The sequence below is a fragment of the Castor canadensis genome, chromosome 9, assembly GCF_047511655.1.
Source record: "Castor canadensis chromosome 9, mCasCan1.hap1v2, whole genome shotgun sequence".
NCBI lineage: Eukaryota > Metazoa > Chordata > Mammalia > Rodentia > Castoridae > Castor > Castor canadensis.
In genome coordinates, this window is record NC_133394.1 from 123,806,542 (window position 1) to 123,831,653 (window position 25,112).

Below are 25,112 nucleotides of genomic sequence, written 5' to 3' on the forward strand. Positions count from 1 at the left end.
ATTATTTTAAAACAGATACACTTATCGGAATGTGTTAAGAAAAAATGTTGTATTTTTTAAATAAACTTATTATGTTAAAAAAGCAACTCTATAAAAGCAGCCAAAAAAATTACTCAGTATTAAAAGTACAGGTGCTGTGAGGCTAAGGCATATTTGTCAAGGTGGTACCGAACACCCATCTTCTGGGCAGTTGTGAGGTTAAAATTAAAACTGGATTCAAAGTAATGAGTTTAATTTAATGCTTGACACACCAGGTTGTCCTAGGGATCCCCTCTCGTCTCTTACTCAATAGATGTCACTAGGCTTTATGACTCAAAACAAGGCTTCTCAAACTTTCCAGGGCACTCAAATTCACCCAGACATCGTGAGAAAATGCAGATTTGAGCAACCAGGGAGGGAGTAGCCTAAGGTACCAGAGACCACCTGCAGAACAGCACAGCTCCAGTGAGAGAGAGAGGGAGTAAAACGAATAGATGGGGGTAGAGGAAGCATTCTAACTACCAATACTGCATAGAGACAAAGACACAAAGGAAATAAAATTAGGAAGTACAAGATACATCAGTGTTTAACACCAGCTGTGAGCTATGTATTGAGGATTAGTTGCAGAAAAGATGACTCCTACCTTTCTTCAGCACCAGGAACATAATACAACACACAGTGAGAGATCCAAAATATTCAGCGACACTGACATCAAGCATTAAATGTATTTAAGTTTGAATATTAGAATAGGCATTATTGAAAGCACAAGGTCATTAAAATTATGCACAATGGGGGTTTTAGGAAGCAATAAACTACAGGGAAGAGAAAGAGTCCCCTAGGTCTAAGGTCTAACAGGCTTTATGTAATTCTCCAGGGACCGAGGGAGGCAGCACTACTTATTCACCGAGACGCAGCTTCTCCCTTATTTTCAGGCCCGTTCTTCCAAGACCTCCCTATAACCTAGATTTTAAGGCCAATAGTTATTGGCAGCTACAGAAGAAGCAAATGAGGACATACTTTCATTGCTGGATTTTCCTATCTGTGGCACGAGTAGGAATTTAGAACCTGAGATTTGCAAAAAAAAGAGAGACTCACATAAAGCTAAGTTTTATACACATTACACGCAGTGTGACTGCTCTCACATGACCACCCCCAAACCTTCAGCGTATCGGGTGCATGTTTATTTTAAGGTACCAGGGTAGGTGTAGAAAAATACATTTGGACAGACACCCAAGTCTGAGTACATAATTAACTATTTCCATCCAACTGCCTCACAAAAGGATGAAAAATGTGGCTCTTCCAACCAGCTCATTGGCAAATTCTAGAACCTTCTCTAATGCACATTTAGCTGAATTATTTGTGTGGAGCACACCTGGCAACCATCAGCTCTGCACAGAGTAAGTACAGACTGGGTGTGCCTCGGGCAGGCAAACCCCGCAAGTCACCTGCCCTCAGTTCCAGACCATTCCCGACTTCTAACAAAGCAAGGCAAACAGAGGAGCCCTACTGGCCCCAAATCCAAATCAGAGGCAAGTAGAGTTGGTGAAGCTGAAAACTCGTCCTGGCCATGGATGGACATCCCATGCTCTATGTTCTGGACAGAGCAGCCCAAAGACAAGACACTACAAGGGTCTTCCCCTTACCCCCTCTAGGGGAGACAGTGGGTCTACTTTCCAAAATGGCGGGTTATTAAGGAAAGTTCTTTCCTTCTGTTGTAAGATGGATGTGAATGTCCAAATCTGCAATGTGGGGCTGGTGGAGTGGCTCAAGTGGTAAAAAGTGTAAGGCCATAAGTTCAAACCCCAGTGCCACCAAAAAATAAAAAATAAATCCCGGTCCCACCCAAAAAACAAACAAACAAAACACCCAAACCTTCACTGTGCTGCTTCTCACTGAAATGTGAGGTGAGGGCCAAAGATGTTCAATAAACGCTTGATGAGTGACTGAGTGAACACATCTCAGCAGATCTTCAATGTGACCTAAGGATAATATCTCTTCTAATCTTGAAAAAACGATGGGGGAAAAAGGCAGAGGACTTGGATAATTTCCAAAGGGTAGGACTATCTATCACCTTATACTAAAGTAAGAATTTTAAGGTACCAGGGTAGGTGTAGAAAAATACATTATGTACTCTAAGTACATAATTAACTATTTCCATCCATCTTATTTTCTTAGTAAAAACTTGAGTTTTCCATTACAAGGCAGCAAAAGTGGGTGGGGTGACTGAAACAGGAAGTCTCCACCTATTCAGTAACAGGACAAGAGAGAGCCTGTGGGACTGTGAGAGAGGAATCCTCAGACCAAGGGCAGGGCTCTGAGCACAGCAAACATCCCGCCCTTCCATGCAAACAAAGTGGACGGCTCTCTTTCCAACTGCCCACAGAAATCACAGAAGCCTTCCGTTAGGCATTTCCAGGGCACAGTACTGGTGTTATGTACCTCTCAGACTGTAAGCAGTACGTAGATGACTGGATTCACTAAAAGACGAAGAAAAAAGGAGCATGCTTTTTTCAAAAGTTATCTTCCTACAGAAATTTTTTTTTAATCCATTTTTTCTTTTTACAATTTGTTTTCTTCCTAACTTTCTGAATCAAATCCTTTAATTATTAACCTTTTTAGAAATTGTGAACACAATTTTTTGCTGTGTGCATTTCATGTAATTGTCTCTCATTCTTGCAGATTTTAACTGGGACATTCAAAGCCTCAAAGCACAAGCTGAACAGAGAACGCTATGAAAGCTTATATTTTAGTAAGTAAAACAACATTTCCTCATTTTCTCTGGCCAAGTAAGGTTTCTTCTTTTTAAAAGGTCTCTCCTTTTAAAAAGGGAGTGGGGGGAGTTGCCATAAAATATTTTTAATTGTGTATATGATTTTAAAAATATCTTACAAGTCTAGGCATGTGGCACCTGTCTGTAATCCCAGCTATGTGGGAGGTAGGAGGGTCCCAGGCCAAGCCTGGGGCAAAAGCTTGACACCCTATTTGAAAAGTAAATGAAAGCAAAAAGGGCTGAGGGCCTGCCTCAAGTGGTAGGGCGCCTAGCTAGCAAGTCAAGGCTTTGAGTTCAAATGCTAGTACTGCAAAAAAAAAAAAAAAGAAGAAAAATCTTTAAAAAGAATCTTATTGAGCAAGTAGGCTAGGCAGTTAGTTGAAATTAGACAGTATTGCTAGGAAAACTGGAAACTTCCATTATGACCTCCCTGTGACCTGAAAGGGTGGAATGAATTAAAAGCAGAATGAGGACACCTGGAGGACTAGGGCACAACCAATCAGAATGTTGCAGGCACAGCCAACCAAAATGCTGCTTTTTACATACCTAATTAGCATAGAGATTGAGCAATGACCTGGAGAAAATGGATAAAAACCTTAGACCATGACAGTTCTCTGGCTCAGCCTTTCTGAGACCCCTCCTACAGGGGGCTTTTCTTCTCTTTTTCCTCTATGCTTAATAAACCTCTGCTCTTTCACTCACTTGTCAGTGATTTTCATTCTTCCAAATTGCAAGACAAAGACCCCAGGCTCAGACAGAACAAGTCTGCTAACACTAGGTTGTCTTGATGTTTATTATTACTTATTTTATTTTATTTTATTTTTTTTTCGGTGCTGGGGACCAAACTCAGGGCCTTGCAGTTGCCAGGCAAGCGCTCTTCCACTGAGGTAAATCCCCAACCCCTTTCTTGATATTTATAATACACAGTTCAATAGTCAAAGACTGAATGAATTAGATTCAATATACTCTGCCTAGGGAGATAAGGAAGACGAAATCTGAAGAGTTAAGAATGGAAACCAAAGCTCTTAATCTTTTTAAAGTAAAACAATTATAAGTCCCATTCTTCAAATGTTTCAGTTAACGGAGCTTTCAGTGAATTAAGAGAAACTCCTTTCCAGCTGGGTGCCTGTAATCCTAGTTACTCAGGAGGCAGAGATCAGGAGGGTCATGGTTCGAAACCAGCCTTAGCAAATAGTTCAAGACTCTACCTGAAAATACCAACACAAAACAGGGCTGGTGGAGTGGCTAAAGTTGACAGAGCACCTGTCTACCAAGCATAAGGCCTTGAGTTCAAACCCCAGTACAAAAAAAAAAACCTCTCCTAAGGACTGATGTTAATTTCACCAAAAGTTAACTAATTAAGTGTGACAATTAGCACATGAAGAAGAAAGAGATCATTTTCACTTTATGAGTGAATGCAGTTTACAACTACATTACAAGTTTAACACTCACTTCCAATTCATTTTCTTTCCCTTTTCTTCCTGTTCAGTGCATTTCCTTGGATTTAATTACTTCATACCAGTTTAGTAATGGGGGTCTTCATGCTGTTGAGCCATAGTTTCATGCTTGGTTAAAAGCACTGGAAGTGGACTGAGAGTAAAATGCATCATTGATGGCTCTGTGTCATTTATAAAATTAATTATAACTTCCAGTACTAAAAACTTATTTGCATTTCAAGGCTATAATTAGGGGGGAAATTTTTTACCTTAATTTTTCTCCAAGGTGATCATGCAATAGTTGGAGAGAAAAGGGTTGAAGAATGGCAGCATGGAGTAACATCAGAAGGAAATTTAGTTTTTTGATTAATAAAATTCTTCATGGTCAGCTATTGCCATATGCAGATATGCAGTTATGCAGTTAGCATGGTGGAATGTAAATGTATTTTCTTAAAGACTTAACTCTTCATTACAGACAATGGTAAATACTTCACTGGTTTAGTAATATTCATGGCAACTCAGATCCAAGGGCCTTGGAGTGACCTCTGTGTTTTGTAGAAACATTTCTGGCAGAAACTTCCACAGCCAATACATAAGGATGATCTAATTTTGCAAGTGTGTCATTACCAGCCTTCAGATACACAGCTCAGGCCAAGTTTTTCCCCTTGTGAATATTTTCCAATCCCGTGGAAGAAAAGAGCAAGACAGAGTGGGAGCGTTGCCTCGTTAATCAGTATTCACTAAACCAGATCCTCTCAAATCTAAACCGTTCCTGCTTTGAAGCTGGACACTTCTTTGTCACTCATGTTTCATTTCCATGCACTTGTGTTGTACCTTCATAAACACCTAGACTAATTACCAGTTTCCTGGTGGCCCAACAGCACCTTGTGGCTAGCTCACATGAGGGACTAAGCTTAACACCAAGGTGTTGAAAAGGACAATGAACAAGGTTCCCACCCACCACTCTCTTCCAAGTGAAATGAGACTGTCCTCACTGCCAAGTTCTCTTTCCCTGGCTTCTTCTCACTCATACAGTCACGGCCTCACATGGCTGTTGTCAACGGTTTTTAAGCAGATCTCTTTATTCTTAATGTAGTTTTACATACAAAAGGATTGAGGAGTTTTTGTGAACTTATTTCTGTCATGGCCAGATTTGCCTATGACCTAAGATCTAGGCTGACATATTTGGGGAGCTTAGGGCATGGATCCCATTTATTGAGGGACACATAGTTCCCAGATGGGTATGCAACTCACTTATTAGCAGGGGCTTTGAGCAACACTGCTTTGCCTGTCAAATGCCTGACAAGTAATGAGTAACTTTAGGGAATGACACAACACACAATAATGTCATCATCGATTGAATAAACAAGGAGAGGTGTTCAACTTTGGAAAACTTACCACCGAGACAGGGTCCATGGCCTCTTGCTTGACAGGGACTGGGTCAAACATGAGCATTCTTTTCGTTAAACCTTCTAGGGTGCTCTGGTGTTTGGCCTAGAAAACAAAACAAGGTGTCTGTCTAAATCCTAAGGTCACTTGAGATTTAAACTAACAAAGTAAAATATCATTCTTCTTTCCTCTCCTTTCCACTCCTTCTACCCTGACCCCAGAATGGCTGGAATTGTTCCTTACCTACGAAAGATGCCATTTTATATAATTAAATACAGATGCCACAGTCAGGACCAGACAGAAGCCAACTGGCTTTTCTAACTTAAACACATAAACCCTGACATCTCTGGAACGCCCCCTCTGGCCTGAGAGCTTGCTTGGGATAGCTTTGCAACTGAGTTCACCTCACGTGATTGTTGAACCCCTTGCCTTTCTTTCTTATTTCATCACAGAAAAAGGGGGTGGGAGTTGTTGGGGGGAGATAAGCAGAAAGCAAACCTAGAATCAACCATCATTAGTATCTCTGTTTATCATTTCCCCTTTTGAAGTGGGTCCATGGCATTATACATTACTTTGTCCCTATTTCATCCAATAATTTATTGTGAAAGTGCTTCTTTTTTAGTAAGTTTGGTTGCACACCATCAAATCCATCATACCACTGTCTGAGCAGACTGCTTTAATGTGTCTCTTTTCATTCACTGGATACTTAGGTTGCTTCTAAATTTTCACTATTAGAAACAGCAATGATCCTCTTTGTACTTGTTTGTATACCCCTGAATATCCTTTTTTAATTTTTTCGGATACATTTTTTGGAGAAGTTTTTGGATGAGAAGTATATACATCTCCCAAACTTTTTTTGTTTCGCAGAGGTGCTGCTGGGAATCAAGCCCCCAGGGCCTTGTGTATGTGAGGCAAGTGCTCTACCACTGAGCTAGACTCTCAGCTCTTTCAAAACATTCTGTTGGTCTCAAAATGACAAACCACTTTTTATTATATATTGATTTCATTGATCTTGAAAATTCTTTTCACCTTTCTTTGCCATTTACATGTTTGAGAAATGCTTATTTGGGTCTTGAGGACCCCCTACCAGCTTATTGTTTTCTAAGCACTTTTTACAAATGAAGTATATTGCTTGTTTCTACTCATTAGGAAATTACCCTCATATAAAGGAAATGTGTACCTTGATCCTGCTCTGTCCTCTCTTCTGTTGTTCAGCCTTTTATCACATAATTTTTTTTTTCTATACTAGTCCACTGCTAACACTAATCTATATCAAGCCAACTGTTCCCCTACAGACAAAATATCCAATCTGCACAACGTTGAACACTTCACTTCACTGGTTACAGGATCACTGCCCACCTGCTCCACAGATCTTCTGAAACCTGGTTCAGGTACTTACTAGCCAAATTTGGTTTAAGTGCTTAGTGCTTTGGCCCGAGGAAAGGATTACCTTGCTTGGGTGGCCAAGCTCTAGATTGAATTCTACTTGAAAAAGCTGCAGAAGTTGGTGGTTCTGAATTACCTGCTGTATTTTTTCAGTACCAACCCCCCAACCCCATGGCTCCATCAGAGCAAGCCTGCGGTGAGCATGTGCCCTATGGGTTATGCTAAGCTATCTCCACACACTACCATCGAAGTGACACCATGTGGCCCTTCTGCTTCCCCCATTTTGAGTCTTGTGATAACGTGCAAATACATATCCCAGAAAGAACAAACCAACAGCCAGTGAAAAATGGATGATTTCATAATGAAGGATGAAAACCCTTTTGTGTCTTGCAATCTATTATTAACCAGTCCCAGCCTAGCAGCTGCACCGAGGGCCATGCCCCATATCAGACCATGAACAAAAAAGGTAAGATCTGCTTGCATCCAGAAAGTCAGGTAACTGCGCAGCCCTGGCTCACGCAGTCTCCCACCAACACCCCTCAGCCTTTTAAACTGAGTTTACTCTCACAGATTCATCTAGGCCACTAGATAGTTATCTTGAGGCAACTCCTTCTAGATAAAAGCACTTACACGTTTCAGATTTATAAGGAAAGAGCCCTGGTCTTGAGACTTGAGCAGACCATAACCTCATGAGCTGTATGAAACAATGTTCACAGGGACAATGCAGACCACACCTGCCTTACCTACTACAAGGTTTTAGGATGATCAATAAGATAAAAAAACTTTGGCCCTCTAAATTGTTTAGATTAACAGATATACACATGATTTTGGATATATGGTATATATTATCCACACAAATTGAGATTTGTTGGTTTCAAATTCTGGAGCAATATCTGGTATTAGCCTTTTTGCTAACATACCTATACTTAAAGGTCAATCCTCTCACCTTTAAATAAAACTCAAATTCAGCTTACAAGTTAGCAGCAGTCTACATCCTAGCTACTGTTCCAATAGCTTCTGAGCCAGGCAGTGTCTCCATAAAAGGATTACCAGTGTCGACTACCAGTAATTGCAGCACAGAATAAATTGAAGTTCTTTTGAGTTCAAATCCTAACTCTACCTTTTAGCTCATACAGCTTTTAATGACTTTGTCTAATGACCAAGGCAATGACTTGTGAATCTATTTAGAAATGAATCACGCATTAACATGTTATCTTTTATCAGTTCAATTACTAGTCTCCTTTAATTTATTTTATTTTTTTGGTGGTACTGGGTTTGAACTCAAGGCCTATACCTTGAATCACTTCACCAGCCCTTTTTTATGAGAGGGAAACAAAGGTAGAAAGGAACCAAATTTAGCAAGAGAATCAAACACATTAACATAAATCAGACTTTTGCTTTTTTTATCATTGGTTTGGTATTTGTTCATAGGTTCCAAAATCAAAAAAGTAACTGCGATGTCCAAAGTGCCTTTCATGAGCTGAAAAGTAACTTAAGTACTGGAAGAATAAGGGCCCCTAAACCTGATGGCCTCCATTACTACTGGGCAGCTCCATGCTCTGGGGACATGACTATCATTTTAAAAGAATGCTCAAGAAACCACAGATGCCTTGGAAAATCTAGTCACGACAGGAAGCAATCTTCAGTAGAATCAGTAGGTGGCGCACTAAAACAGGTATTAGAGCCTAGAGCCAACTTCAGGTTTTTTTCTTTTTTTTGGCGGCACTGGAGTTTGAACTCAGGGCCACACTCTTGCTAAGCAGGCGCTCTTTGCCACTTGAGCCATTCCACTAGCCCAACCTCAGGGTTTTTAAACCTAGTGGGTTTTAACCTGGCTGAGGAATTCTGTTAATCACTTTCTGTGGGCATCCCAGAGAGGAGGAGGCCTCAGTGTGCCTCTGGTTTTTCTTACTATTTTCCAATCATAAACATATTTACATCTTAGTTCTATTTAGCTTAGCAGAAATGCATTGTAAAGTTCAACTAGACATCCCAGGATAACAAAACAGCATTTAAAAGAGAGAGAGAAGGCTGGTGGAGGGGCTCAAGTGGTACAGTGCCTGCCTAGTAAGTGTGAGGCCCTGAGTTCAAACTCCAGCACCGCAAAACAACAACAACAAAAAACACTTCTAAGTTCCTGAGGTGCCAAGGAACAAAAATATAAGAATATTATCACTGCCAAAACAACTTTCCACAACTGGAGCAGCTATGTTATTTTGCTGGGAAGGGCCCATGAAACTGAATTTGCCTCCAATAACAAAATGGACGCCCCTCACAACTCTCCCCCTCTTTTACTTCTGACTTCGGAAGGGTCAGATTTCTGTCAAAATGCAAAAACAGTATGATTATACATTAAAACCTTTAAGAATCATTTACATGACTTCCAGAAGTGACAGGGTTCTGCATTCAGCTGTCTGTGAGGCTCACAGGACAACTGCTTCCTGAGGGAGGGGACAAATGAGCTGCTGGTGGAGGGCGTTGAAGGGAGAGAGAGAGAGAGTATCAAGCAAAGTGTTCTCCCCTCCTTTCTTGAGGCTAGAGCAAGGCATGCCTGAGACATTCTCTCTTCTCATCTCCCTTTTTAGTTCCCATTCCAAGTCCTTCTTTCTTTCCTCCGATCCTCAAAGGGTTCTGCATTATCTTCCCCCATCCCAGCCTGACCCTCGCCCCTAATTACCGGCTTCCCTCAAAGCAAACCTTTGTTTCCTGGCTGACCTTGGCCAGGTGTACAGAGAACAAGCCTGCAAGTACCTTCTTCTCTCCCAAGTGTTTGGATTTTTAAAAGAGAGAGCAAGTTAACTTTCCCCACCCTTTACTCCCTGTAGGATCTTTGGGGTGTGTGTGTGTGTCTGTGTGTTTTTCAGTCAGGAGAAGGGCCAGGCACAGGCACAGACATGCCACGTCCCTGTAACTAAACTTCCTTTTCCTGAGAGACTTCTGTCTTCAATTCTTTCCTCAAATTTCGAAAGTTCCTATGGCTTGAGTATCATTTAGTGGCAGTTGTCCTGGCCAAAAACACAAGGGGCAGGCCACACATGTGAGTAAACAGTTTTAAGTTGGGGGCTCCTCAAGGAGAGCTAACTGCTGGCTCCTACCTGGAAGGACATCCCCCCACTGTCACACCACCGGAGGATTTTCACCTACCTCGGTCTTCTATTGTTGGTTTGAAAGGGAAAAAAAAAAATTCCACGGAATATTTCCAAATCTTTGCCCCTCACAAATGATATTATTGTGCATCAATGTATTTAGTAAATAGGAGAGAAGTTAGTTATTTCGTTTCAGAAATGTAATGATCCAGTGAGCAAACAACCCGCCCTCTCCTCTCTCTGCGAGAGAGAGCGAGCCACCCAATTTTACTTTCCTGCCTCCACCCATCTGCTCCACCCCATGGAGAGCTGCCAGGGCCAGTCCAACTTGTCCAAACAGGACACGGCTTCAGATAAGATTCTGCCCACACCCTGTACTTCGGAAAGACCAAGTGAAGCAATTGATTTTGCATGTAAATAAGGACAGGTGCAAAGGTAACAACCAAGCAAAATCCCTCCACATTTTCAGAGCAGGGATGGGGAAACCCAAACCTATAGTGCCCTTTTGGTCAACTCTTAAGTTCAAGGGCACCTGGCTAGCAGTCTTCCACGCCCCTCTTAAAGAAATATTAGCAAACTCGAATCATTTCCCCTACTAGGGTTACATGCTTGTTTTCTTCCTCTCTGCTCTCTGACATTTTTGTGTCTTAGTTTTAAAGGCAAGCAACCAAGATTAATTGAAAATACTCACAATGTCTAATGCTGCCGTTTACAAAGCTCACAAGGCCTGGCCTAAGCCCTCAGTTCTCCTGTGAGGCGTTATATAATCAAATCCAGAAGGGCTGCGTGAGGCCACAAGGCCTCTCATGGGGTGCCCTCCCTATCACTGGAGACCCACCCCACCCCACCCTGCAGGGCCTCCACCCATGGGGCCCCACCCTGCAGGCAGTGGGAGGCTGGGCGGGACTGACTGGCTCCTGGCAGCAGCCAGTTCCTGGAAATTCCGGCCTGAACAAGGATGGCTGGAACCTTAAAAATAACCAGAAAGAATTGTCAGCGTGGTAGGAAGTCCCTCTTTTCCTCTGCTCCTGAGGAGTCTCCATTAAAGTTTATCCCTCAAAGCCACTGGGCCTTTTGGAGGCAAACCGTGCACTGCTAACACTGCCTTCTCCCTTCAAAAGTAAACAAGGAGAAGCAGAAAAGTCTTTGGAACCACTGCTGTTCCACATGGCCCTAACCCAAGCCCTCCTCTTCCTCCTCCTCCTCCTCCTCCTCCCCAGAGCTCCTGCCTTTAAGAGACTGCCCCTCCCCACCTCCTATTTGCCTTATTTTCTGATCTTTCACCATGGAAACCTAAGGTCATCTGTGAACCTTCCTAGCCCCTTTTCTTTCCATTTCTACCCCTGTCACAGGGGCAGACCCTCGGGCCTCTGCCTGTGTCCTTGGGAGTTTTCCCTGCACTGATCTCCCCACCTCTAGGCCCTTGGGCCTGCAAGGATCCTGACTCTTTCAGCCCTTTTCTCCTTTCCTCCCTCCCTCCCAAGCTCACACCATCCTCTAAGGAATCACCAGGGCTTGCAAGATGGGTTCAGGTGCCACTGCTTGCCACCCCCTTTCTAACCAGCTCCAACCAGTGCCCCTCGTGCAAGCAGCCTGGCCTGCCCCTCCCCACCCAATGCTTTTGTTCATTTTGGGACGATGCTGGGCAACCAGCGTGGAATGCCCCCCTCCCCTTCCGGCTTATCTAAATCCCCCTAATTCTTCAAAGACCAGCTCCAGGCCCTCCCCACCCCAGGCAGCCAGCTGATTGCTCCCTGGTAGATCCCTGGCCACCTCTGCTTACCTAGAACACTGGGCCTTTTATTTCCTCAAAGATGTGTTCCCACCTCCACCAGAAGTGGAAGCACCTGGAGAACAGCCAGGTGCCTCACCCCTACCTGAGGGGGCCAAGTTCCTGCTCCCCAAAGAAGAGTCTTTATGTCAGGTCCAAGGAGCTAAGAGACCTAGCCCTAAACAAAAAATACAAACCCAGAAATCTCCCTCTGGACACACTGCAAATGTCCCTTAAATAATGGAGTGAGGGAACACCCAGCCCCCCAGGAAACCCAGTGAACAAAACTTCCTAACAAAAGCTGCACCCTTAACCTTGCTTGCCCTGGTCCTCAGAGTCCTTATCAGTATCATCCTCCAAGAGTTATTATCCATCATCAAGGTCCTCTAAACAAGCTTGGGATCAAGGCCTGTTTTAAAATGTAAAATGGAAGGGGGTAGGACAGGGGTACCGGTCAATGGTGGAGTGCTTCCCTAGTACAAGGCTCTGGGCTTGATCCCCAACACCAGAAAAAATACTAATAGAAAAAAAAGAAAGGGAAAGAGGGGGAGGAGGAAGAGGTGATTGAAGGCTAAGGGTATGTGTTAGGAGAACACTGGGCTTTGAAAATACCATAGAAGAAAAGCAAGGGGCGAAGTGGTGTCACACTTTCCTACTGGCCAATCTCTAGGCACTGTTCTGGACTGGGTCACTGGATGCCACAAGGGTCCCATTACTGAAACACCTAACCTACCAAGATCACACAGCTGCTAAGCTGGAGAGCCAGGATTTGAACTCAAGGTTGTCATGGAACCTTAGGGCTGGTGGCTTTGGCACTTCACTCTACCGCTTCCCCAAATCAAGGACAATATTACACCAAATAGTAAGAGTGGGACCTTGATTTCTGCTAAATTTGGTTCCTGGGGACTGTGGGGACAGTCCTACAGTAGCCACTGGAAGTGATTTTCAACCCCTCCCAACTGCCCTCACCACCTCCTCTTTTTCCAACATGCTTGGACCCAAGATCAAAGACACATTTGGAAGGCTCCGAATTAGGCTATTATTCTTCCTCGTCAATGCACCTGCAATTGGTCCATAAAACTGCTGAGAAAAATTGGCAGCTTTACCCAAGTAAATACGGAAATCCTTATAATAACTGTACAAAGGTGGAAGGGTCAGGTCCTCATCCCCGTTTTAGAAATGAGGAAATGGAGGAACAGAGGTGAAATGACTCTCCTAAATGTGCAGAGTTGCATGGAGCTGCAGCCGGGAACAGAAGTGGGCCTGCCCGAGACCAGCACAGTTTCTATTCTGCTTCTTGTGCAGTGCGACCCGCTGTTAGGTGAAATCACCTCATCCTGGGGTCACTCTCAGGCACAAAGGCAAAGGGAGTGGTGTGCACACTGGTCTATGCTAGGCAGTGCCATGGGGAGGTTCCAAGAGACAATTAAGATTTCAAAATGCCTTTTCAGGTTAGATCACTGCAGACCTACTCCATCCTGTGCCATACCTCAGAATAATGATTGCACGTAATTTGAGATTAGCTCTAATGAGTAGGTTCTCAATAAATACTTGTGACATGAATAAATGAATGGATGTTGAACGACACTTCTCACATGCTAGGATAAAATGAGGGACAAAAGCCTTGAGATGACTGTGTATCAGGTGTGCCACATGGAAAACTGGTCCAGAGGCCAGAGGAGCGAGCCTGGAAAGCCATCTTCTAAAAAAGCAAAGTAAACATGAAAACATTGGGTGGCTTGGAAGAACTAAGCAGAACAGAAACTTCACATTACTAATAGAAGTAGTTTGGGAAGTTTCCAGGGTGTAAGGTGCAAGAAGAAATAAAGGAGTGGATGGCAGTGATTTGCCTCAAATACAGCAACTCTTTGAAAGAATGGCCCACAGGCCAAAGGAGAAACACCATTCTTGATTCCCAGGTTGTTCTGCAGCGTAGAACGCCTTGACCTCAATCTGCACTCCATCTTTCCTGTCTACAGTTAACCAGCTCCACTGATCTGGGTTGAGACCAGCTCCAGACCATCCCTGGCAGGATCCCCAAACCTTCAGAGATTGGCAACCCCCTGGAGTACGTCCCAGACTAAACTAGGCTCTTTAGAAAGCTCCCCTGGTGGTGGTGGTGGTGGTGGTGGGGTGGCCTCAGGGACACCCTGTTCCTGGAGATCAGGGCACAAGGTAGGCCCGGGGGTTATAGAGAATGCCTGGGCTGGACAGCCATGTAACTTGCTGCATTCTGTCTCCAGCTCTCCTTAATAATTAGCTGGGGAAATGATAATGTATTCAGTCCACCAACACAATGGAAGGAGTTTCAAAAACCTCCAGGAACCAGTTTTGCTAAAGAAAGAACTTCACTACAAATACACTGACCAAGGGAAACAAAACTTACAGATAATTTTTTAAATGTCCCACTGAAGATGGTTGCATTCCAGAGCTAGCACCAGGGCAAGTTAAAAGGTGTATGTACTTTTTTTGGTTTTTGTTTTTGCTTTGGGAGAAAACACTTCCAGCTCTGGTTCAGAAACTGTCTATAGCACTGTGTCTCTTTTTATTACTGCTAAATTTCAAGGAAAGAGAGTTTGGGGTGGGGGAGCCGGGCTACCTCTTTAGACAATGCTCTCTCTTATCAGGACAGACACTGTCTGGTTTCCTGTCTCTGAGCTCCACGTGACTACTTAAGATGAGAAGCAGGGTCTGGGCCTAAGAAAGGGACAGATCAGCCTTGAAAATGAGACGCTAAAACCATCACAATCCTCTTCTAACTCACTCTGAGGCATCGCCACTAGAACTTACCTATTAGCCAAACAAGTATCAATTGTTTTAAGACTCTAGGGATTTATTTTTTTTTAATAAAATATGGCTAGAACCAATGATAAATGAGGCACTTCAGAAAGCCCAATTACAAGGTAATTCCTACTATTTAAAGGATAGGTTGCTTTATTTTTTTTTTCCTTAAATACAACTGGGTGTAAAAACAGAGGAAGAAATGCTTCCTATGAAAGCTCCCATTTTATAGAAAGAGTGTGTATTGGAAATATGAAGAAAGGCAAGTATCTAAAGAGAAATGGAGACAATGAAATAAAATTAGGATGATTTACATGGTCAAGAGATGAAACAATTATCCTACTTTTGTAACTGTAGTAACATCAGTATAATTTTCCTCAACTATTAAACAGAGCATATAAAAGCTTGTAGAATTTTTTAATAGAATATATTAAATCCTAATCAATCCAATTAACCACCTCCCTCTCTCCACCAAAGAGAAAAGAATTACTTGGGGAAAGTCACATCAAGATTCTGTTTACCAAACTTACTTGGACTGTTAACAATTTTGGGACTAAAATAAAAAACCTGCTTCAATTTGTTTTTCTTATGAATTTCAGTTGAAGGGCCTCTTGTTCTATAGTCAACTTAATACTACAAGTTGCTTCTCCCAAGGAAGAAAGGAAAAAAAATCTTACTGGGATTTTCTAAGATCCCCATCGTTTTTCAAAGGTTATTAGTGTTCCCAGTAACTTTTTTTTTTTTAAACATCATAATTTTATGCTTTGCTTTTATGTATCAGGCAAGAATATGGTGGGATGTGATATTCAAAACTAATATCCTATTATCACTTTGGGAGTACAGAGTCTGATTTGCTGTCTCAGCAACTCTTTGAATTCATGTAGGGAACCGTATATCATTCCTTTAGATTTTAAGCAAAATCTTCAAGTTAAGTTTTAAAAAGACACTTTCCCAAAGTTTTCTTTCCCAACCATTGCTTACTAAGAGAAAAATAATCTGTTATGTTAGGCTTCAAACAGTTAATCCAGAAATTCACCAATGCACAACTGACAGAATATTAAAAATGGAATCACAAAAAATGTGTCATTGAAGAAAGAAGAGCATTCACCTTCTAGTTGCAAAAAATCTTTCCCAACTATCATTAAGTGAATTTCTTATTGCCAGTTCTTTTCCTTAAACTTTTTATTCTTAAAATGGTTTGGAAATCAAATCTACTATATAGTAAAATCTGTCCTTAAAAAATTATCCTATTTAATGTTTGTCCTTAAAGTGAAATAATGCTGGGATTTTCCCAATGTATGCTTTGCTAGAATAATTTGTCTAAACGCTTCTTCAAAACACAAATGTAAGACTTTCAACTCTGCCCAGGTGGCCAAGACTGCTTCCAATCCTCTATCCCCCAGGTCAAGCCGCCATGGGCAGCCTGTGTGATGTGAACAAGGGTTGGCCACATTTTTCAGATAATGCTTGGTCTTGCCAACTCTAAGGTACTAATGCTGATGCAAAATTGTCAGCTTGGGCAAAATGCCTATCTGAAACACTTTACCCACCTTCACAAAATTACAAATACACAAACAAAACAACCTCCTTTAGACTTGCCAATATGCACAGGAATTCCTTAAAACCAATCTGACAATGAAAAAATGTAAAAGGTAAAAGTATCGATTTGCTCATATAAACACAGTGGAGCGCAGTCTGTCTGTAAAAAGGTTAACTGACTTCTCATTATGACATAACATAGGCATCTTAAGCAATCGCTGTGTAGAGCCATGGTAGCTCCCTGGGTGGGGATGAGGAGTTTTAGGGGCAGGGACCATGGCCTGGTCTAGGCTACTGATCTACCAGAAAACAGCCTGAAACAGGAAAGAGCACACACATGCCACTTGGAATGTATGACGCAAACCCCAGCCTTGAAACAAAGAACAGGAAACAGCTCTGCTGGCTGTGCTGGAGAGAAAGCACAGAGAAACATTTAGCCGGCCCTCCCTGACCCTATATTCATGAGCAGCTGGAGTTTTTAAAGACAACAACAGGGGGGGTGCAGGTGTTTGTTCTATGGGTGTGAATAATAACACCAGCTTTATGCAGGAGACCTGCCCTATTTACAAATAGGAGCTGCCACATACAGTAAACATAAGTGCACATGTGATTTTATCATATTCTAGCTGCAGAGACCTTCCAGATTAATGCCAGCCTCCCTCCTGATTTCTTTTGTCCCTCTCTGCCCCATCCCAGGCTAGTCCCGGAGTCCTGGCCAAATTCTAGGGTTAGGGTACTGATAATCATTCAGCCTCAGTTCATCACAAGGAAAATCAAGAAAAAGCACTGCTGTTAAGAATCCAGATTATAACTGGGTTACCCTATATAACTGAAATTGGATCAATTTGAAGCCTCCCTTAGTCATGGAGCTAAATTCCAAGACACAAACTATGGGACATTTAATCACCCAAAATCTTCAGTTTTTTCCAAATGCAGCTGTAGACTCAGCTGCTCCTCAGTTCTGCATGTACACATATCTACAGAAATGCACCTTTTAGACAATGTGACTGTCTCTAACATGTCATTTAATACAAAATTGTTATGCAGTCTGTAGACTGAGTACCCATTTTTACTAGCTAGTGTAAAATGTCTGTTTCCCTTCAGTTATTTTTGAGGTAGTGAAGCCCATTAAAGAATCCCACTCAAATGATTTCTTTTTACTTTGTCAGCCAGGATGGTTTAACTCAGATTTTCACTATCAAAGGTGTAAGGATTGGTATGCAGATATAACTGCAGGTTGAGAGAGAGAGAGAGATAGAGAGAGAAGGGCATCACTGTGCTGATAGCAATAAGACTGATTTTAATTTAGAAACTTTGCAGCAAAGAAAAATAGCTTTCCCTAAAGCTACGTTGTTTTATTTGCGACAAGGTTTTGTGGTCTAAGCAGCTACTTTTCTTTGTTATTGTCACATTTGGATTCTTACACTTGTATTCTCCTTCATGCAAGCCAAATGTTCTTTCAGTGCCTCTTCACTGAACTTAACCAATAAATAGCATATTTAGGTTGCTTTCTTCCAAAAGTTCTGCAGCAAATCCCACTGACTAGAAATTGGGAAATTAGTTTCTCTAACATCTTATTTCAGGTTTCTATTAGCAGCCTAAGATCAACTAACACACAAACCAAGGAAAATGCTTGAGGATTTTCTTTAAACAATACTAACTTGCAAAATTGTGGACATGTTAAAGTTACAGGGTTTTTTTTTTTTTGCCTAAAAACAAGACTTCCCTAGGGTGAGGCAGACTTTCATCCACGTGGAATTCTCTTACACAAATGCTCCTCAAATCCATACAGAAATCCCTCAGAATGAACAACTGGCCTATGCACCCCCTTTTTTTGCTTAAGAACTAGGTACTAAATCTAAATGAATTCAGAACAGCACTCCACACCTCTCCTCCCACACCAGATTCATGCAGAATCAATATATTTAAAGTGTCTTGGGTGATATTAATGGGAAAAATAAATTTCTAGTAAAAAAAAAAAAAAAGGCCAATGATTCGATGTAGACTGTTTATTTCAGTGAAATACACGAAGGTGAGCAATTCCCAATTTCCGTTTAACCTGACTCATTAAAAATAAGTCTCTTTCATAGTCTTCATCTACTACCACTGTATGCAGCTGCAAAATTCAAAGCAGTTTAATGTTTTCCCCTGTTATCTGCCAAAGAAATGGATATGACAATTCCAGGTCTTATCTGCCATCTATCTCCAAGATAGCCATTCTGAAATGTTAGGTAGGTCCCATGGGTCCTGGTCCAGGGAGCAGTCCTCCGATCCCTTCCTGGCTCAGGTCCCTAACCGCTGCAGGCGACCAGTCGCCGAAGGCGCTCTCCGCCGCCAGCCACGCAGCAATCCTTGCTCCAGGCACTGCGGCAGGTTCTCTCCATGCCCCCGGGAGGACTCTGCAAACCCGGCCGGTTCTTGTTCCCTGCCCCGAGGAGCCCTGGCAAGCTCCGGGCTCCAGGACCGAGACCAGGATGCTCCTCCAGTCCCGATTGCCTCAAGTTTCTTCCCGGAGGGGACGGCAGGCTGCTCTAAGTTTGCTCTGCCCGGCGAGCCGCCGCGCGCCGGTCCGCGGAGGGGGGCGGCGGGGGCGGGGAGGGAAGGACGCGGGAGCCGGGTGGGGGGTGGTGGGCAGGAGGGGGAGGAGCAGGAGCGCGCGGCCTCGGCGCTACCTTTCTCCTTACAACTCTGCCACACGCAGACAGCACTGAGGGTTCTGGGGCTTTGGAGGGAATCGCGAGCGAGCGAGCGAGCGAGCGGGCGGGCAGCGGCTGGGGGACCACACAGGTGAGCGCCCGCCGCCGGCCTCGCTTCCCGCACTCCACGATCCGCACGGAATCTTCCCAGTCCCACACTTTCGGTCGCGAATTCGGGGGGGGGGTTCCCCTCCCCCTCGCCTCCCTCCCTCCGCCCCCCACCCCCGGCTGCGAGGTGCTGCCGCACTTTCCCAAGCCCGCAGACGCCCCCGCTGCACCTCGACCCGGTCCCCGCTCCCCTCTTCACCGGCAAACATGAAGCCAGACCGGGCGGAAAAAGGGGCGCCGCAGCCGGGGCACAGAAAAGGTGACGGAGAGGGGACTTACTTTGCGAAGCGCGCTGCGGAGCGCAGCCGATGAGAAATAAAGGCCCGGCTCCCCGCCGCCGTGCGCCCGGCGAGTGCAGTAATGTCAGCGCTCCAGACCGGGTGGCGTTGGCGGCGGCGGTCGCAGGGGACGGGGACAGGGACGGGCGCGCGTGCGGCGGGCGCGGCGCGGTTCAGCTCGGCACGGCGGGCGCTCGCGCTGCGCTCCGGCTCGGGCCCCGGCTCCGCGCGGCTCCGCTCCTGGCTCCCCTCTGGCTCCTGGCACCAACTCCGGGCAGTCACATGACGCCGGCGCCGCTCGCTCTGCGAGCCTCCCGGGGCTGGCGGGGTAAGTAGAGGCTGGGACCCGGGGTGGGAGGGTCAGGGAGGGGAGAGGGAGCCGCCGCGGCCGCCCGGGCTGGGCGGGTCCCCACCCACTTGGGTGGAGGCAGCCGCCGGAGGGGTCGGCCGAGTCACTCGCGCAAACACGCACCCCGCCCTGCGCCCTTCCCCCGCCACCCCCGCCTCCCGCGCCGCCTCCGCCCCGCCCCGCCCAGTCACCCGGGGACGGCCTGACAGACACTCATTATTCCCCGGAGCCGGGCGCCGCCCCACCGGCCGAACCTGTCCCGCGAGGCGCGGCGCGGCGCGGCGCGGCCGTGGGGCTGGGCGTGCGCGGCGCGGCCCCCGCCCCGGTCCTCCGCCCTCGGCCCCCGCCCGGCCCCGCGCCCCCTCCCCGCACCCTCCGCCCCGGAGCGCGCGCCCCGCCCGCCTGGCCCCGCCGCCGCCCGAGCCCGGGGGGAAGGAAGGGCGGCGCTGCCCGCTCCGGGCGTCACACGGCTGCAGCCCGCTGCGCCGCTTCCAAAACATACAGCCAGGCTTCGCGGGCGAGCCGAGGCGGGGGACCCGGGCGGCCGGGGCCATCAATCACCGGCTCCCGGCGGGAAGGGCGGCCCCGGGCGCGGCGGGAAGGGCTGGGCCCCGCGGTCCCGCGGCGGGTGAAGCAGTGGGTACCCGCGATCGGATTCGGGGGAGACCGAGCTGCAGCTGGGGCAGGAAGGGCAAGTAGGAGCTTTCGAACCTGAGAAGGTCCTAGGTTTTCAGGGGTCAGTCCATACCCCGCTGGCGCGCTTTCTTTGTGCCCCGGGGCGCCAGGTCCCCTTGATCGTCTGCCCGCGGAGGGGTGGCCCGGCTGGCGGTCCCAGCCTCGCTGGACTTTTCTTGGAAAGCTAGGAGACCCCTGAGGCATGCATCTCCCAGGGGCCCGGCCGGAAAACTTGGCGAACTTGGGTCAGAGCCTCCCACTCGAGGCCGAGGGCTCAGCCCGGCGACCTTTTATTTCACGTGGCTTCCCCGGGACAGAGCGCCAGGGAGCTCAGTGGCCTTCACGCGCCGAGAGCGACTGGGGCGGCGGAAATGCGCTTTCTATCCAAACCTGACCCTTCGAGGACTTTTGTAGCTTGGTTCTAGAATCAAATGCTTTTCGAGTTTCCTTTTAAGCAGTATTAATGTAATAAGGAATGTAATAAAAAGAACAAAGGACAAATTGGTTCAATTGTTTAAGTTCTGCGTAATGTTTAAAAACACTCCTGCTTCAGTCTATAGCTTATTATTGCTTCAAGATGTTTTAAAGGCTCTTTAAGTTCACCATTCTCACTTTGATGCTTCATCCAGGCCTGGTACTACTTAAAACGGAGTGATACAGATATTCCCGGCCTCTTCATGTAGCTACACAGTCTTATAAAATTAGTACCCGGTAACCTCAAGCAGTCAAATTGGGTATTGTAAATAATGCACGCACATGAAAGACCGCGTGGAGGACATCCAGAACTGCCACGCGTTCCCCATGCTTGTCATGCTGTCTCAAGTGATTAATCTTTAAAATGTAAAGGGATGAGGGTCTAGGGTGGTTTGTAAATGAATAAAAGATGTAACGGGGAGGGGGGGAAGTTGGAGTTGTGTCAATTACTAATTGCAATTCATTGATCACCGATTGTCAAAAGTCTGCTTGGGTGGCTTAGGTTTGTATTATCTAGTGATGGCTGAGGAAGCTGTTAGTGCCTGGCTCACAGTAGGTACTTCTAAGGGGACCTGGAGTAATGAAAACTGAAGCCCACAGAAAACTCCAATGAGAAAAGTAAAAGAGCTCTGTTGGAAAGAAGTGTGATCCAAGATAAGAAGGGAGTGGCTTTGATATATAGCAGGTGGGGTGGGAGAAGAACCTTAATCTTAAAAGGTTAATTAATGTTCCGTACCTTGTGGGAGGCAGCTCAATCGAAACTTGTATAAAAATGCATCCGTCCAGTGCTGGGCAGCTCAGTGAGGGACATCACCAGCCTTCCAGGTGTGCAAACCATAACTGCCTGGTCACCCTTGATCCCCCCACCACCACACTCCCTACCAGGGCACAGCCTTTCATTCACTGAACCCTCTGAAGGGGGTGGGAGTATAGGTATCACTATCCACACCTTGGCCTCTGCCCTGGTCCACCCTGTTGCCACAGTGCCTTGTGGGTCATCCTGTGTGTAGCATGGCTGAAATGTGGGAAAGAGATGGGAACAAGGAGGTAAGAGCTCTGTTTCTAAAATGCAACCCTAACCATGTCGGACCCTTCATGACTTACTTCCTTAGAATGAAGTCCCAGAGTTTCCCACCCATGATGACTTGGCTTCCACCTGTCATTAAAGAATTTTCTTTTCCTTCTTCCCTTCAATTCTCTTCTGCAGCAATGCTGGACTGCCTTCCTTTCCTTTCCTCCAACTCACCTTCCCACCCCTGGCCCTTTGCACATGCTCATTTCCTTAAATTCTATTCATGCTTTATGTCTTGACTTAAATGACATTTTCTCCAAAATATGTCTTCTCTCACCACCATCCTGCTACTCCACCTTTGGAAAAGTTGAGGTGCTCTTAGCACTTGTGTTTCTCTTCTTGTTACACTTTTCATTCTTTCTTGTAAGTGGCTATTTAATAACCTGTGGCACTAGAATGGAAACTGTGAGGATAGGGACTGTGTCTTTTCAGCAAAATTATATTTCCAGGGCCCAGCTGTTCAGTGACTGTGTCAAGTGAATAAATGTGGTGTATGAATTGAGAGGAAGGGAAAGTGATTCTAGGCTGTAGGAGACAGGAGGAAGCTTCAGGAATGCACAGGTGGGCATGGCCTGAGCCTTCATAAAGCCGAGGGTTTGGAAATAGGAGGAGGAGGGAAGAGAGCTCACTTGGCTGAGTGTCCTCAAGCATAAGAGTGGGATGGGAAAAGGGGTGTCCAGGTTTTTTTCTTCTTCTTTTCTCCATGCTGGGGATGGAACTGGGGCCTCACACATGCTAGGCAAGTGCTCTACCTCTCAGCCTCAAGGTTTTCTTTTTATCCCAAATACTAAATAGTACAGTGCCTTGTGCATGGTTAGGTGTACCATTAATCCAGGATAGTGACATCTCCCTGGCTCAGCCTTTGGTGTGGCTGCCTTACCCTGCTGACATCAGGCCCGTCTGGTTTGGGTTGGGGCAGCATATGCTCCAGCAAGGATGCCCCTCCCTGCTCTCAGCAGAGCCACTCTGCTCCAGCCAATCATTGCAGTCCCAGCCTCCTGGCTGGAGAGGAGGTATGTGACCTAGTTTAGCCATTGGGACAGGAAGGGAAGCATGCTAGAGGCTTGTGGGAAATATTTTTCTTCCTCATAACAGGGAACCCACAGGCCTACTTTGGAAGTTGTGATGTGAACTCATGATGCTTAAAGCTTCAGAAGCCATCTTGTTACCGTGAGAAGAAAGGCCATGCTTCAGAGTTCCATATTGGTGGTTCATTTCTCCCCATTTAGCTTCCAGCTCAAATGCTACCTCTTCAGCGATCACTTCCTTGACAGCACAATCCAAGATATTCCCCCATCTTCATTCACTGTCTAGCCATTTAGTTCTTTAACTAAAATTACCTTGCTAGCTTTTAAAATGTATTTTTTATTACCTTTTTTCGTCAGTAGAACATGAGCTCCATGAGAGCAGGACCATTCTCAGTCGTTCCTCTTTCATGAGCTCCTAGTACGGTTTCTAGCGAATGGAAGGTGTTCCATGAGTGTTGATTAATGGATGACACCCAAATGACCATAAGACAATAACACTATACTGAAATTTGTTAGGACTTGGTGGACTGAAACCACCCAACCTTCCACGTTCACTTTTGTGGCTTGTATCATAGTTAGTTCCATCACAGGCAATCGTTCTGATGCAGAAAAGAAGCCATTCTTGAGATTTCGTTTTGTCTTATCTATTGTATTTTCAAGCTTTCCTACTCTTTCCCCCGGAAAGTTTCTTCTTGTTTTTGATGATGGCCAAAGGTACAAAGGCAGGAAAATATCATATGCTCATGGAATTATGAGCACCACAGATACGTACCTTAAAGGATCAAGGCTATCTGTTTTGGAAGTATTCTATGGGCCATCCATCTCCAAAGCATTGCAGAGGATCTAGAGATTCTCTCCAACATCTCTGCAAGAGCTCACTCATATCCATCCATCCATCCATCCATCCATCCAGTTTTACAGTTGTCAAGAAATATTGAGGTTGATTTAGATGACCAAGACTTTGGATTAGAATCAAACTAGGTAAACAATTTCCCTACCCCTCCCACCCAGGTGCACAAGCGTTTCTAGTGTAGGTGGACAGTTGTCTTGGATTGTGTTTGACAAGACGATGCAATCCAAGGACACTGGCACAAAGATAGTTGGAACCTATGTTGGAGAGGTGAAACAAGGAAACCCTGGAGAGATTGCCAAGGGGTTGGTGATCTTAATATGGCAAATAGTTGATGTGTGGGTGTCTTAGGAATAGATTATAACCTAGTGATGATGGGTAGGTATGCCCTAGTCAAGAGACTGGGGACCTGTGAGTTTGACATCTAGAGGTGAAGCAGCCCTAAGGGACAGCATGGTCCAGGGGAAGCCTGTCAAAGTGGGAGACTAGATGGCAGTGGAAAAGATCCTGAAGATGAGGAGGAGAGTGACTGGGGTGTCCAACATGGTTCAATATGGATCCTGAAATTATTCAGAAGCGTGGCTGGGAGACATCCAGAGTAAAAACTTCATCCCACCAGGAAACGCCTCCATGAAGTTGGTAGAAAACAATAAGGAGAGGGCTGGTAATTATCCTCCTTGCACTGGGGCTAAATCCCCTTTCCCTGAATCGTGGCAATTCCAGCTAAAGATGATCATTCATATTTGGTTGTTTGTTAGTTATTGTTCTTGTAAAATATGTCAATAGATTCATTTTCTACTTTTTCATGCAAATTTATCATTGAGAGTTGAAGTCGGCTTTTGGGAACTTGTCAGAGATCTTAAAGCATTACGTACAATGTTATTTAAAAGGTCAATAATGTATGATTTCCAAATCAGTGACCTACATGTGTAAAGACTTAAATTACAACTCATTGCTGAGTTAGGAACTGGCTTAATTTGATCTTTGTGGTACAACAGCGGCGTACCACAGATTGGGTATTATGGTTTGGATATAGTTTATTTCCCAAGGGAACACATGTTGCAAACTTGGTCTCCAGTGTGACAACGTTAAGAGATGGTGGGACCTTTAAGAGATGGAACCTGGTGGTCCTTAGGTCCTTAGGAAGGATTACAATGGTTCTCTTGGGACCCTGTGTTAGTTCTCATAAGGGCAAGTTGTTATAGAAGAGCCCCTCCCCTCTCTCTGACTTCCTGTCTCACCATGTGATCTCTCATTCTCACACACACCTCCATGGTTAGGGTGCATCTGCCATGAGGAGATATAGCCCAGAGAGAACTTGCAAGATCCAGTGCCATGTGGTTTCAACTTCCAGTCTCCAAAACTGTGAGCTAAGTAAATTTCTTTTCCTTATAAATTAGCCAGCCTTGGGTATTTTGTTATAGTAACATAAAGGTGACTAATAT

General features: G+C 45.1%; 1 protein-coding gene and 1 long non-coding RNA gene across 3 annotated transcripts in view; one reads left to right on the plus strand and one right to left on the minus strand.

Annotated features, from left to right (window-relative positions):
- Klf3 (KLF transcription factor 3) overlaps positions 1 to 19,358 on the minus strand; it is a 32,581-nt gene extending 13,223 nt beyond the window's left edge. Inside the window, exons 1-2 of one of the 2 annotated variants that reach the window (XM_020161881.2) lie at positions 19,221 to 19,358; positions 5,584 to 5,679 (exon numbers count right to left, since the gene is read on the minus strand). In XM_020161881.2, coding sequence (XP_020017470.1) covers positions 5,584 to 5,640 — 57 coding nt within the window. In that variant the 5' untranslated portion in view covers positions 5,641 to 5,679; positions 19,221 to 19,358. Of the gene's footprint in view, positions 1 to 5,583; positions 5,680 to 10,104; positions 10,840 to 19,220 lie in introns of those variants that run through there. The other variant, XM_074042458.1, reaches the window with a different exon arrangement.
- Positions 19,359 to 19,416: 58 nt separating this feature from the next.
- LOC141410994 (uncharacterized) overlaps positions 19,417 to 25,112 on the plus strand; it is an 86,910-nt gene continuing 81,214 nt past the window's right edge. The window contains exon 1 of the long non-coding RNA XR_012435833.1: positions 19,417 to 19,547. This is a non-coding gene — a long non-coding RNA (uncharacterized lncRNA). The remainder of the gene's footprint in view (positions 19,548 to 25,112) is intronic.